The 12137-nt window shown below is 38.8% G+C and overlaps 2 protein-coding genes across 4 annotated transcripts; both read left to right on the forward strand.

Moving 5' to 3' along the window:
- The first annotated feature begins 1517 nt into the window (after positions 1-1517).
- Positions 1518-4486, forward strand: LOC311090715 (heat shock 70 kDa protein-like). 2 transcript variants are annotated; one of them, XM_084126182.1, is made up of 2 exons: positions 1518-1695; positions 2152-4486. In XM_084126182.1, the coding sequence occupies exon 2, from the start codon at positions 2175-2177 to the stop codon at positions 4104-4106; it is 1932 nt and encodes a 643-aa protein (XP_083982308.1). In that variant the 5' UTR covers positions 1518-1695; positions 2152-2174; the 3' UTR covers positions 4107-4486. The 2 variants fall into 2 exon arrangements, with proteins under 2 accessions (XP_083982308.1, XP_083982307.1); XM_084126181.1 differs by having other exon boundaries at positions 1560-1695; positions 2148-4486.
- Positions 4487-6463: 1977 nt separating this feature from the next.
- Positions 6464-9447, forward strand: LOC311066083 (heat shock 70 kDa protein-like). Of its 2 annotated transcripts, none has more exons than XM_084087064.1 (2): positions 6464-6641; positions 7109-9447. In XM_084087064.1, exon 2 carries the CDS (start codon positions 7136-7138, stop codon positions 9065-9067), a length of 1932 nt encoding a protein of 643 aa, XP_083943190.1. In that variant the 5' UTR covers positions 6464-6641; positions 7109-7135; the 3' UTR covers positions 9068-9447. The 2 variants fall into 2 exon arrangements, with proteins under 2 accessions (XP_083943190.1, XP_083943191.1); XM_084087065.1 differs by having other exon boundaries at positions 6512-6641; positions 7113-9441.
- The last annotated feature ends 2690 nt before the right edge of the window (positions 9448-12137 follow it).

The raw sequence follows: 12137 nt of genomic DNA on the forward strand, positions 1-12137 counted from the left end.
CAATACTAATTAACTGACTTCTTCATGGAACAATCCCTCACACATACACATACATAAGATGTTTAATGGAATTATGCAATTCATCAAGAGTGCAACACCATCTGGAGTTACTAAAATGATATTGAATGTCAAATTGTAGCACACATTGCAAAGATGCACAAAAGTACATGAGGTGACCCTTACTTTACTGCTCATATCCTATTTCAATGATTCAGTGTCAGATGTGTGAAGTTATTTTGACGTTATTTTGACGCTCAAGATTATAACAAGACAAGCACCACAGGTGACACTGTTCACCATGGCCACGTGACTGCAATCATGTACATGACCGTTTATACGTATGACTTATAAATGGACAAATATTCTGAGAAAACACTTATGTGTGAAGTTGTTTCTCTTTTTTAAAGAAAAAAAAAGTATTATGTTTCATGATGCATAAATACACTCTTTAAAAAAAAAAGTGATCCCAAAGAACCATTTAGGATTCAAAGAACCTTTCAGTGAACAGTTCTTGAGAGAACCATTTGTTTTTTTTAGTGTGATGATGATTTTTAATAATCTTAAGAGATTTTTCCACTATATAGAGCCTTTTGGGTAATGGAAAGTTTTTAGTGATTTTAAAGGGTCTTCATGGAACCATAGATTCCAATAAAGAACTTTTATTTTTAAAAGTGTAGCAGTTAAAGAAATATTTAAAACAAGTTAAGTTCAATTTACAACATTTGTGGCATAATGTTGATTATTACAATCAAATGTTTCAATTATTTAAACTCCACTGCACTTACAATGGAAGCAAATTAAGGATTTTAATATAGGAATTTGTGAAGGATTTAAAAGCAGAAATGTGAAGCTTATAATTTTAGAAAAGAACTTACATTAATTCATCTGTTAACACTTGTGAATTAACTGAGCTGTAAAATTATGTTTAAAATAGTAATGTATGCAGTTTTTAGGGTTTCAGGCTTTTCGTTTACAACTTTGTTGTAAAATTAATTATAACTTTACACAGAAAAGGTTAGTAAGAAATTGTTCACACTAAAATCATACTATAATATCTTGTGGTGATACTATTGGAAAATATTTTAACATTTATGGATTGGCCTCATTTACTTTCCACTGTAACCAAGAGTTGTTGTTGTTTTAAGAAAAGGAGGGGAAAGTGGACATTTGTGTGGCAATCAACATTATGCCACAAATGCTTTCAATTGAACTTAACTGAACCCAAAATATTCCTTCAATGCTACTGAAGCTATTAGTTTTAGTCATAAGAAACAAGTTCGACCGTCATTGTAACAGCTGCTCATGAATGTTGGCATCAGGCATGTGTGTTTCTGCTGTGACTGGAGCCAGTAAGCTGTTTAGCGTTTACGAGATCAATACAATGTTATGACTTAATATCGTCCCAACAATATCACAGAAATCTCCAGAAATAGCTAGAGCAGGACTATACGATGACGCAGCGCAGTGGGTGGAGCCATTCCGCCTGTGCTGGTTTTTGATTGGTCGAACTCGCTGGTGCTTTCGAGAAACTTCAACAGGGCTATGTAAGAGAATATAAAATAGGACTGTGGCAGTGCTTCGTTATTAACTTCGGGATAGTTCGGAACACATTGGAAAGAGCGAGACAGCGAAGTGTGCCATCTTCTAGACAACGAGCCACAACACACCTGCCACAAAATATCTAAATCATAAAGGGTAAGTGGAAAATTAATTTAAACTACCACTGTTATTTTTCTATTGAGTTTATATGCTTACGACATAAACTTGTACATTTACAACTAGCTTTATATCAGACATGAAATGCTTGCAGTAAATAATGTTTTATTCTATACTCATCTGTTTCATGATTAATGTCAACAAAAATATGTGATGAAGAGCCACCTAATGAATTAATAGCCTACTTACGAATTTATTTACGTTTTTAACAAATAATTATATTTGACTATGTATTATATTTAGTCTTATTATACATTAATAATAATAATAATAATATGGTGTTCTCGTTTTTCAAATCATTAGAGTGAACAATGAACACAAAAATAAAAATTATAAAGAGACAATTATTGTTTAACTGCATAAAATTAATTTCATGGTTAAAATTTAGCAGTTTTACATGGTAATTTTCCTATTTCTTTTGCTTGTTGAAGACAGGTAGACATTAAAAGCAACCAAACATGTCATCAGCAAAAGGAGTAGCCATTGGAATTGACCTGGGCACCACCTACTCCTGTGTGGGGGTGTTTCAGCATGGAAAAGTGGAGATCATCGCCAACGACCAGGGGAACAGAACAACACCCAGCTATGTTGCCTTCACTGACACAGAGAGGCTCATTGGAGATGCAGCTAAAAACCAGGTGGCCATGAACCCCAACAACACCGTGTTTGATGCCAAGAGGCTGATTGGCAGGAAGTTTGATGACCCAGTAGTGCAGTCTGACATGAAGCACTGGTCCTTCCAAGTCGTCAGTGATAGCGGAAAGCCAAAGGTTCAAGTCGATTACAAAGGAGAAAACAAGACATTTTATCCTGAAGAAATTTCCTCTATGGTCCTGGTGAAGATGAAGGAGATTGCTGAAGCTTATCTGGGGCTGAAGGTGACAAATGCAGTTATCACAGTTCCTGCCTATTTCAATGACTCGCAGAGGCAAGCCACTAAAGACGCTGGAGTGATCGCTGGGCTCAATGTCCTCAGAATCATCAACGAGCCCACGGCTGCAGCCATCGCCTACGGCCTTGACAAAGGCAAAGGAGCAGAACGGAACGTCCTGATCTTTGACCTGGGTGGAGGCACCTTTGACGTGTCCATCCTGACCATTGAAGATGGCATCTTTGAGGTGAAGGCCACAGCCGGAGACACTCATCTGGGTGGCGAGGACTTTGACAACCGCATGGTGAATCACTTTGTAGAAGAATTCAAGAGGAAGCACAAGAAGGACATCAGTCAGAACAAGAGGGCACTGAGGAGGCTGCGAACAGCGTGCGAGCGAGCCAAGAGAACCCTCTCCTCCAGCTCTCAGGCCAGCATCGAGATCGACTCCCTGTACGAGGGCGTCGACTTCTACACGTCCATCACCAGAGCACGCTTTGAAGAGATGTGCTCAGACCTCTTCAGGGGAACACTTGAGCCTGTGGAGAAAGCCCTGAGAGACGCCAAGATGGACAAGTCTCAGATCCATGATATTGTGCTGGTTGGTGGTTCCACAAGAATCCCAAAGATCCAGAAGCTTCTGCAGGATTTCTTCAACGGCAGGGACTTGAACAAGAGCATCAACCCAGATGAGGCAGTGGCTTATGGTGCAGCGGTGCAAGCCGCCATCCTCATGGGTGACACATCTGGAAATGTCCAGGACCTGCTTCTGCTGGATGTTGCACCGCTATCTTTGGGCATCGAGACTGCAGGTGGAGTCATGACGGCCCTCATCAAACGTAACACCACCATCCCCACCAAACAGACCCAGACCTTCACCACCTACTCAGACAACCAGCCCGGTGTCCTGATCCAGGTGTATGAGGGAGAGAGGGCCATGACAAAAGACAACAACCTGCTGGGTAAATTTGAGCTCACAGGAATTCCACCTGCACCTCGTGGAGTCCCGCAGATTGAAGTGACCTTTGACATTGACGCCAACGGAATCCTAAATGTGTCAGCGGTGGACAAAAGCACTGGAAAAGAGAACAAGATCACCATCACCAATGACAAGGGCAGACTGAGCAAAGAGGAGATTGAGAGAATGGTGCAGGATGCAGACAAGTACAAAGCTGAAGATGATCAGCAAAGAGAGAAGATTGCTGCCAAAAACTCCCTGGAGTCTTACGCCTTCAACATGAAGAGCAGTGTGGAAGATGAGAACCTGAAAGGCAAGATCAGCGAGGATGACAAGAAGAAAGTTATTGAGAAATGCAACGCCACCATCAGCTGGCTAGAGAACAACCAGCTGGCTGATAAGGAGGAGTATGAACATCAGCTGAAGGAGCTGGAGAAAGTCTGCAACCCAATCATCACTAAGCTTTATCAGGGAGGGATGCCAGCTGGAGGCTGTGGAGCTCAGGCACGTGGCGGATCAGGGGCCGCTTCCCAGGGACCAACTATTGAAGAGGTGGATTAAAACACCTCATGAACTGAATGCTGCAGGGACTGAAATAAATCCTTTCTCTTTGGTTCTTCCATTTTGTTTTCAGGTCTTATTACTTTATAATTCCTTTTTTTACCCCCCTAATGCTCACACCTTTCTTCAGTCCAAAAATTATTTGTAAACCATCATATCACTGTACAGTATTACTTCACTCCATCTGCTCTTGAAAACATTTTGGTACTAAAAAAAGTGCTCTGCAACTTGACATTTAGTCAATATGTTTTGACTTAAAAAATAAGCTTGAAATTTCTAAGAGATGTTTTTAAATTATTTTCCATTCATGTTTTCTTACGGTTACATGTTGATAAATGTTGTGTTAAAACTATGTAAATAAAATGTTTGATATTTATTTCAAAAAGTGTTGTAGTTTTTTTTTAAGTACTCTAAAACTAAATCTAAACAGTGACCTTATATTTCTTGAAATAAATAAACCAGTAGATGGCATTCTCAGACTAGAGTCAGGCAGTATCCATGTATTATGGACTTGTCACATTGCATATATCAAATAAATATCTATCAAAAATGACTACAGGCCATAAAGACTGACATAATAACACAAAAGGCACCGAGATTATAACCAGAGTTGAAGGTGCAGATTCACTAATGACTTTGGGCTAAAATCTTTCTACACATTTATGCTGTAGTTACTGACATAAGCAGCAGGGGTCAGTATGTCCTGACTGTAAAACACAAACACAAATCCCTCTGTCGTATTTCCTGGAAGGCTTTGAACCCAGGCATGAGCACAGTCAAAAAGAGACTATGACATTATCTTCCTAGACTTTAGAGACTGATCCCTGTGTCATCCAAACACCCTTCCAATACAAATTAACTGACTTCTTCATGGAACAATCCCTCACACATACACATACATAAGATGTTTAATGGAATTATGCAATTCATCAAGAGTGCAACACCATCTGGAGTTACTAAAATGATATTGAATGTCAAATTGTAGCACACATTGCAAAGATGCACAAAAGTACATGAGGTGACCCTTACTTTACTGCTCATATCCTATTTCAATGATTCAGTGTCAGATGTGTGAAGTTATTTTGACGTTCAATACATCCTCAAGATTAAAACAAGACAAGCACCACAGGTGACACTGTTCACCATGGCCACATGACTGCAATCATGTACATGACCGTTTATGACTTATAAATGGACAAATATTCGGAGAAAACACTTATGTGTGAAGTTGTTTCTCTTTTTTAAAGAAAAAAAAAAATGTTTCATGATGCATAAATACACTCTTTTTTTTAAAAAAAAAGTGATCCCAAAGAACCATTTAGGATTCAAAGAACCTTTCAGTGAACAGTTCTTGAGAGAACCATTTGTTTTTTTTAGTGTGATGATGATTTTTAATAATCTTAAGAGATTTTTCCACTATATAGAGCCTTTTGGGTAATGGAAAGTTTTTAGTGATTTTAAAGGGTCTTCATGGAACCATAGATTCCAATAAAGAACTTTTATTTTTAAAAGTGTAGCAGTTAAAGAAATATTTAAAACAAGTTAAGTTCAATTTACAACATTTGTGGCATAATGTTGATTATTACAATCAAATGTTTCAATTATTTAAACTCCACTGCACTTACAATGGAAGCAAATTAAGGATTTTAATATAGGAATTTGTGAAGGATTTAAAAGCAGAAATGTGAAGCTTATAATTTTAGAAAAGAACTTACATTAATTCATCTGTTAACACTTGTGAATTAACTGAGCTGTAAAATTATGTTTAAAATAGTAATGTATACAGTTTTTAGGGTTTCAGGCTTTTCGTTTACAACTTTGTTGTAAAATTAATTATAACTTTACACAGAAAAGGTTAGTAAGAAATTTTTCACACTAAAATCATACTATAATATCTTGTGGTGATACTATTGGAAAATATTTTAACATTTATGGATTGGCCTCATTTACTTTCCACTGTAACCCAGAGTTGTTGTTGTTTTAAGAAAAGGAGGGGAAAGTGGACATTTTTGTGGCAATCAACATTATGCCACAAATGCTTTCAATTGAACTTAATTGAACCCAAAATATTCCTTCAATGCTACTGAAGCTATTAGTTTTAGTCATAAGAAACAAGTTCGACCGTCATTGTAACAGCTGCTCATGAATGTTGGCATCAGGCATGTGTGTTTCTGCTGTGACTGGAGCCAGTAAGCTGTTTAGCGTTTACGAGATCAATACAATGTTATGACTTAATATCGTCCCAACAATATCACAGAAATCTCCAGAAATAGCTAGAGCAGGACTATACGATGACGCAGCGCAGTGGGTGGAGCCATTCCGCCTGTGCTGGTTTTTGATTGGTCGAACTCGCTGGTGCTTTCGAGAAACTTCAACAGGGCTATGTAAGAGAATATAAAATAGGACTGTGGCAGTGCTTCTTTATTAACTTCGGGATAGTTCGGAACACATTGGAAAGAGCGAGACAGCGAAGTGTGCCATCTTCTAGACAACGAGCCACAACACACCTGCCACAAAATATCTAAATCATAAAGGGTAAGTGGAAAATTAATTTAAACTACCACTGTTATTTTTCTATTGAGTTTATGCTTACGACATAAACTTGTACATTTACAACTAGCTTTATATCAGACATGAGATGCTTGCAGTAAATAATGTTTTATTCTATAGGCTACTCATCTGTTTCATGATTAATGTCAACAAAAATATGTGATGAAGACTGAAGAGCCACCTAATGAATTAATAGCCTAGGCTACTTACGAATTTATTTACGTTTTTAACAAATAATTATATTTGACTATGTATTATATTTAGTCTTATTATACATTAATAATAATAATAATAATATGGTGTTCTCATTTTTCAAATCATTAGAGTGAACAATGAACACAAAAATAAAAATTATAAAGAGACAATTATTGTTTAACTGCATAAAATTAATTTCATGGTTAAAATTTAGCAGTTTTACATGGTAATTTTCCTATTTCTTTTGCTTGTTGAAGACAGGTAGACATTAAAAGCAACCAAACATGTCATCAGCAAAAGGAGTAGCCATTGGAATTGACCTGGGCACCACCTACTCCTGTGTGGGGGTGTTTCAGCATGGAAAAGTGGAGATCATCGCCAACGACCAGGGGAACAGAACAACACCCAGCTATGTTGCCTTCACTGACACAGAGAGGCTCATTGGAGATGCAGCTAAAAACCAGGTGGCCATGAACCCCAACAACACCGTGTTTGATGCCAAGAGGCTGATTGGCAGGAAGTTTGATGACCCAGTAGTGCAGTCTGACATGAAGCACTGGTCCTTCCAAGTCGTCAGTGATAGCGGAAAGCCAAAGGTTCAAGTCGATTACAAAGGAGAAAACAAGACATTTTATCCTGAAGAAATTTCCTCTATGGTCCTGGTGAAGATGAAGGAGATTGCTGAAGCTTATCTGGGGCTGAAGGTGACAAATGCAGTTATCACAGTTCCTGCCTATTTCAATGACTCGCAGAGGCAAGCCACTAAAGACGCTGGAGTGATCGCTGGGCTCAATGTCCTCAGAATCATCAACGAGCCCACGGCTGCAGCCATCGCCTACGGCCTTGACAAAGGCAAAGGAGCAGAACGCAACGTCCTGATCTTTGACCTGGGTGGAGGCACCTTTGACGTGTCCGTCCTGACCATTGAAGATGGCATCTTTGAGGTGAAGGCCACAGCCGGAGACACTCATCTGGGTGGCGAGGACTTTGACAACCGCATGGTGAATCACTTTGTAGAAGAATTCAAGAGGAAGCACAAGAAGGACATCAGTCAGAACAAGAGGGCACTGAGGAGGCTGCGAACAGCGTGCGAGCGAGCCAAGAGAACCCTCTCCTCCAGCTCTCAGGCCAGCATCGAGATCGACTCCCTGTACGAGGGCATCGACTTCTACACGTCCATCACCAGAGCACGCTTTGAAGAGATGTGCTCAGACCTCTTCAGGGGAACACTTGAGCCTGTGGAGAAAGCCCTGAGAGACGCCAAGATGGACAAGTCTCAGATCCATGATATTGTGTTGGTTGGTGGTTCCACAAGAATCCCAAAGATCCAGAAGCTTCTGCAGGATTTCTTCAACGGCAGGGACTTGAACAAGAGCATCAACCCAGATGAGGCAGTGGCTTATGGTGCAGCGGTGCAAGCCGCCATCCTCATGGGTGACACATCTGGAAATGTCCAGGACCTGCTTCTGCTGGATGTTGCGCCGCTATCTTTGGGCATCGAGACTGCAGGTGGAGTCATGACGGCCCTCATCAAACGTAACACCACCATCCCCACCAAACAGACCCAGACCTTCACCACCTACTCAGACAACCAGCCCGGTGTCCTGATCCAGGTGTATGAGGGAGAGAGGGCCATGACAAAAGACAACAATCTGCTGGGTAAATTTGAGCTCACAGGAATTCCACCTGCACCTCGTGGAGTCCCGCAGATTGAAGTGACCTTTGACATTGACGCCAACGGAATCCTAAATGTGTCAGCGGTGGACAAAAGCACTGGAAAAGAGAACAAGATCACCATCACCAATGACAAGGGCAGACTGAGCAAAGAGGAGATTGAGAGAATGGTGCAGGACGCAGACAAGTACAAAGCTGAAGATGATCAGCAAAGAGAGAAGATTGCTGCCAAAAACTCCCTGGAGTCTTACGCCTTCAACATGAAGAGCAGTGTGGAAGATGAGAACCTGAAAGGCAAGATCAGCGAGGATGACAAGAAGAAAGTTATTGAGAAATGCAACGCCACCATCAGCTGGCTAGAGAACAACCAGCTGGCTGATAAGGAGGAGTATGAACATCAGCTGAAGGAGCTGGAGAAAGTCTGCAACCCAATCATCACTAAGCTTTATCAGGGAGGGATGCCAGCTGGAGGCTGTGGAGCTCAGGCACGTGGCGGATCAGGGGCCGCTTCCCAGGGACCAACTATTGAAGAGGTGGATTAAAACACCTCATGAACTGAATGCTGCAGGGACTGATATAAATCCTTTCTCTTTGGTTCTTCCATTTTGTTTTCAGGTCTTATTACTTTATAATTCCTTTTTTTACCCCCCTAATGCTCACACCTTTCTTCAGTCCAAAAATTATTTGTAAACCATCATATCACTGTACAGTATTACTTCACTCCATCTGCTCTTGAAAACATTTTGGTACTAAAAAAAGTGCTCTGCAACTTGACATTTAGTCAATATGTTTTGACTTAAAAAATAAGCTTGAAATTTCTAAGAGATGTTTTTAAATTATTTTCCATTCATGTTTTCTTACGGTTACATGTTGATAAATGTTGTGTTAAAACTATGTAAATAAAATGTTTGATATTTATTTCAAAAAGTGTTGTAGTTTTTTTTTTAAGTGCTCTAAAACTAAATCTAAACAGTGACCTTATATTTCTTGAAATAAATAAACCAGTAGATGGCATTCTCAGACTAGAGTCAGGCAGTATCCATGTATTATGGACTTGTCACATTGCATATATCAAATAAATATCTATCAAAAATGACTACAGGCCATAAAGACTGACATAATAACACAAAAGGCACCGAGAGTTGAAGGTGCAGATTCACTAATGACTTTGGGCTAAAATCTTTCTACACATTTATGCTGTAGTTACTGACATAAGCAGCAGGGGTCAGTATGTCCTGACTGTAAAACACAAACACAAATCCCTCTGTCGTATTTCCTGGAAGGCTTTGAACCCAGGCATGAGCACAGTCAAAAAGAGACTATGACATTATCTTCCTAGACTTTAGAGACTGATCCCTGCGTCATCCAAACACCCTTCCAATACTAATTAACTGACTTCTTCATGGAACAATCCCTCACACATACACATACATAAGATGTTTAATGGAATTATGCAATTCATCAAGAGTGCAACACCATCTGGAGTTACTAAAATGATATTGAATGTCAAATTGTAGCACACATTGCAAAGATGCACAAAAGTACATGAGGTGACCCTTACTTTACTGCTCATATCCTATTTCAATGATTCAGTGTCAGATGTGTGAAGTTATTTTGACGTTATTTTGACGCTCAAGATTATAACAAGACAAGCACCACAGGTGACACTGTTCACCATGGCCACGTGACTGCAATCATGTACATGACCGTTTATACGTATGACTTATAAATGGACAAATATTCTGAGAAAACACTTATGTGTGAAGTTGTTTCTCTTTTTTAAAGAAAAAAAAAGTATTATGTTTCATGATGCATAAATACACTCTTTAAAAAAAAAAAGTGATCCCAAAGAACCATTTAGGATTCAAAGAACCTTTCAGTGAACAGTTCTTGAGAGAACCATTTGTTTTTTTTTAGTGTGATGATGATTTTTAATAATCTTAAGAGACTTTTCCACTATATAGAAACTTTTGGGTAATGGAAAGTTTTTAGTGATTTTAAAGGGTCTTCATGGAACCATAGATTCCAATAAAGAACTTTTATTTTTAAAAGTGTAGCAGTTAAAGAAATATTTAAAACAAGTTAAGTTCAATTTACAACATTTGTGGCATAATGTTGATTATTACAATCAAATGTTTCAATTATTTAAACTCCACTGCACTTACAATGGAAGCAAATTAAGGATTTTAATATAGGAATTTGTGAAGGATTTAAAAGCAGAAATGTGAAGCTTATAATTTTAGAAAAGAACTTACATTAATTCATCTGTTAACACTTGTGAATTAACTGAGCTGTAAAATTATGTTTAAAATAATAATTTATGCAGTTTTTTGGGTTTCAGGCTTTTCGTTTACAACTTTGTTGTAAAATTAATTATAACTTTACACAGAAAAGGTTAGTAAGCAATTTTTCACACTAAAATCAAACTATAATATCTTGTGGTGATACTATTGGAAAATATTTTAGCATTTATGGATTGGCCTCATTTACTTTCCTTGTGACTCAGAGTTGTTGTTTTTTTAAGAAAAGGAGGGGAAAGTGGACATTTGTGTGGCAATCAACATTATGCCACAAATGCTTTCAATTGAACTTAACTTGTATTGAACCCAAAATATTCCTTCAATGCTACTGAAGCTATTAGTTTTAGTCATAAGAAACACATTTGACCGTCATTGTAACAGCTGCTGATGAGTTATAATGAGCACTGATTAGGGTAATTATGTAGGCATCAGGCATGTGTGTTTCTGCTGTGACTGGAGCCAGTAAGCCATGAATGTGAGTGTCAGGCCACTATGTGTGAAATGCAGCATTTCAAACCCTCTCCCTAGTTTAAATCAGTGTCCATGGCATGACAAGGACGGCCCTTTTGGGAGCAGAGCATTCCAATCAAAACATGACCCACCAAAGAAAGTACAACCTCAAGAATGGAGGAACAATAAAACAATAAAATACCTCATCAAAAACAGAGCGGGACAGTAAAGAGGATCCATGTACACATATAGCATGGACACATGACATGCTCTTAAAAAAACATCCTGGTACAGCTCCTTGATCCCCACACAAATACAGTACATTTAGCTGTTTGTTCCATAGTAACCCTAAATCTCATCCTAATTGTATGGGAACAAATATCGTAACTCTATAGTGGACAGGACAACTGCACCCTTTTAATTTATTATCAGACAAACAGATACCCATACTCACACCCAAACACATGCAGAATGCTTATAGTTCACTTCTGTTGATCCCATCCAGTGTTTACACATACTACAACCACATTTAAGTGCTTAGAGCCTGGTTCTATCAACACTGCATTGGCTCCCTATTAAACATCTTATAAATTTTAAAACATTGCTGATTACTTACAAAGCACTAAATGGTTTAGCTCCCCAGTACTTGAGCGAGCTCTTAACGCATTATAGTCCTTCACGTCTATTGCGATCTCAAAACTCTGGCCAGTTGATAATACCTAAAACATCAAAATCGACTGCAGGCGGTAGATCCTTTTCCTATTTAACACCATAAACTCTGGAACAGTCTTCCTAACATTGTCCGGGAAGCAGACACACTCTGTCAGTTCAAAGCTAGACTAAAAACATATCTCTTTAACCT

Source organism: Abramis brama, assembly GCF_963993115.1.
Source record: "Abramis brama genome assembly, chromosome: 1".
Classification (NCBI taxonomy): domain Eukaryota; kingdom Metazoa; phylum Chordata; class Actinopteri; order Cypriniformes; family Leuciscidae; genus Abramis; species Abramis brama.

Bases quoted from the DNA above. Each gene is read 5' to 3' on its own strand.
- LOC311066083 (XM_084087064.1), top strand. From the start codon at position 7,136: ATGTCATCAGCAAAAGGAGTAGCCATTGGAATTGACCTGGGCACCACC.
- LOC311090715 (XM_084126182.1), top strand. From the start codon at position 2,175: ATGTCATCAGCAAAAGGAGTAGCCATTGGAATTGACCTGGGCACCACC.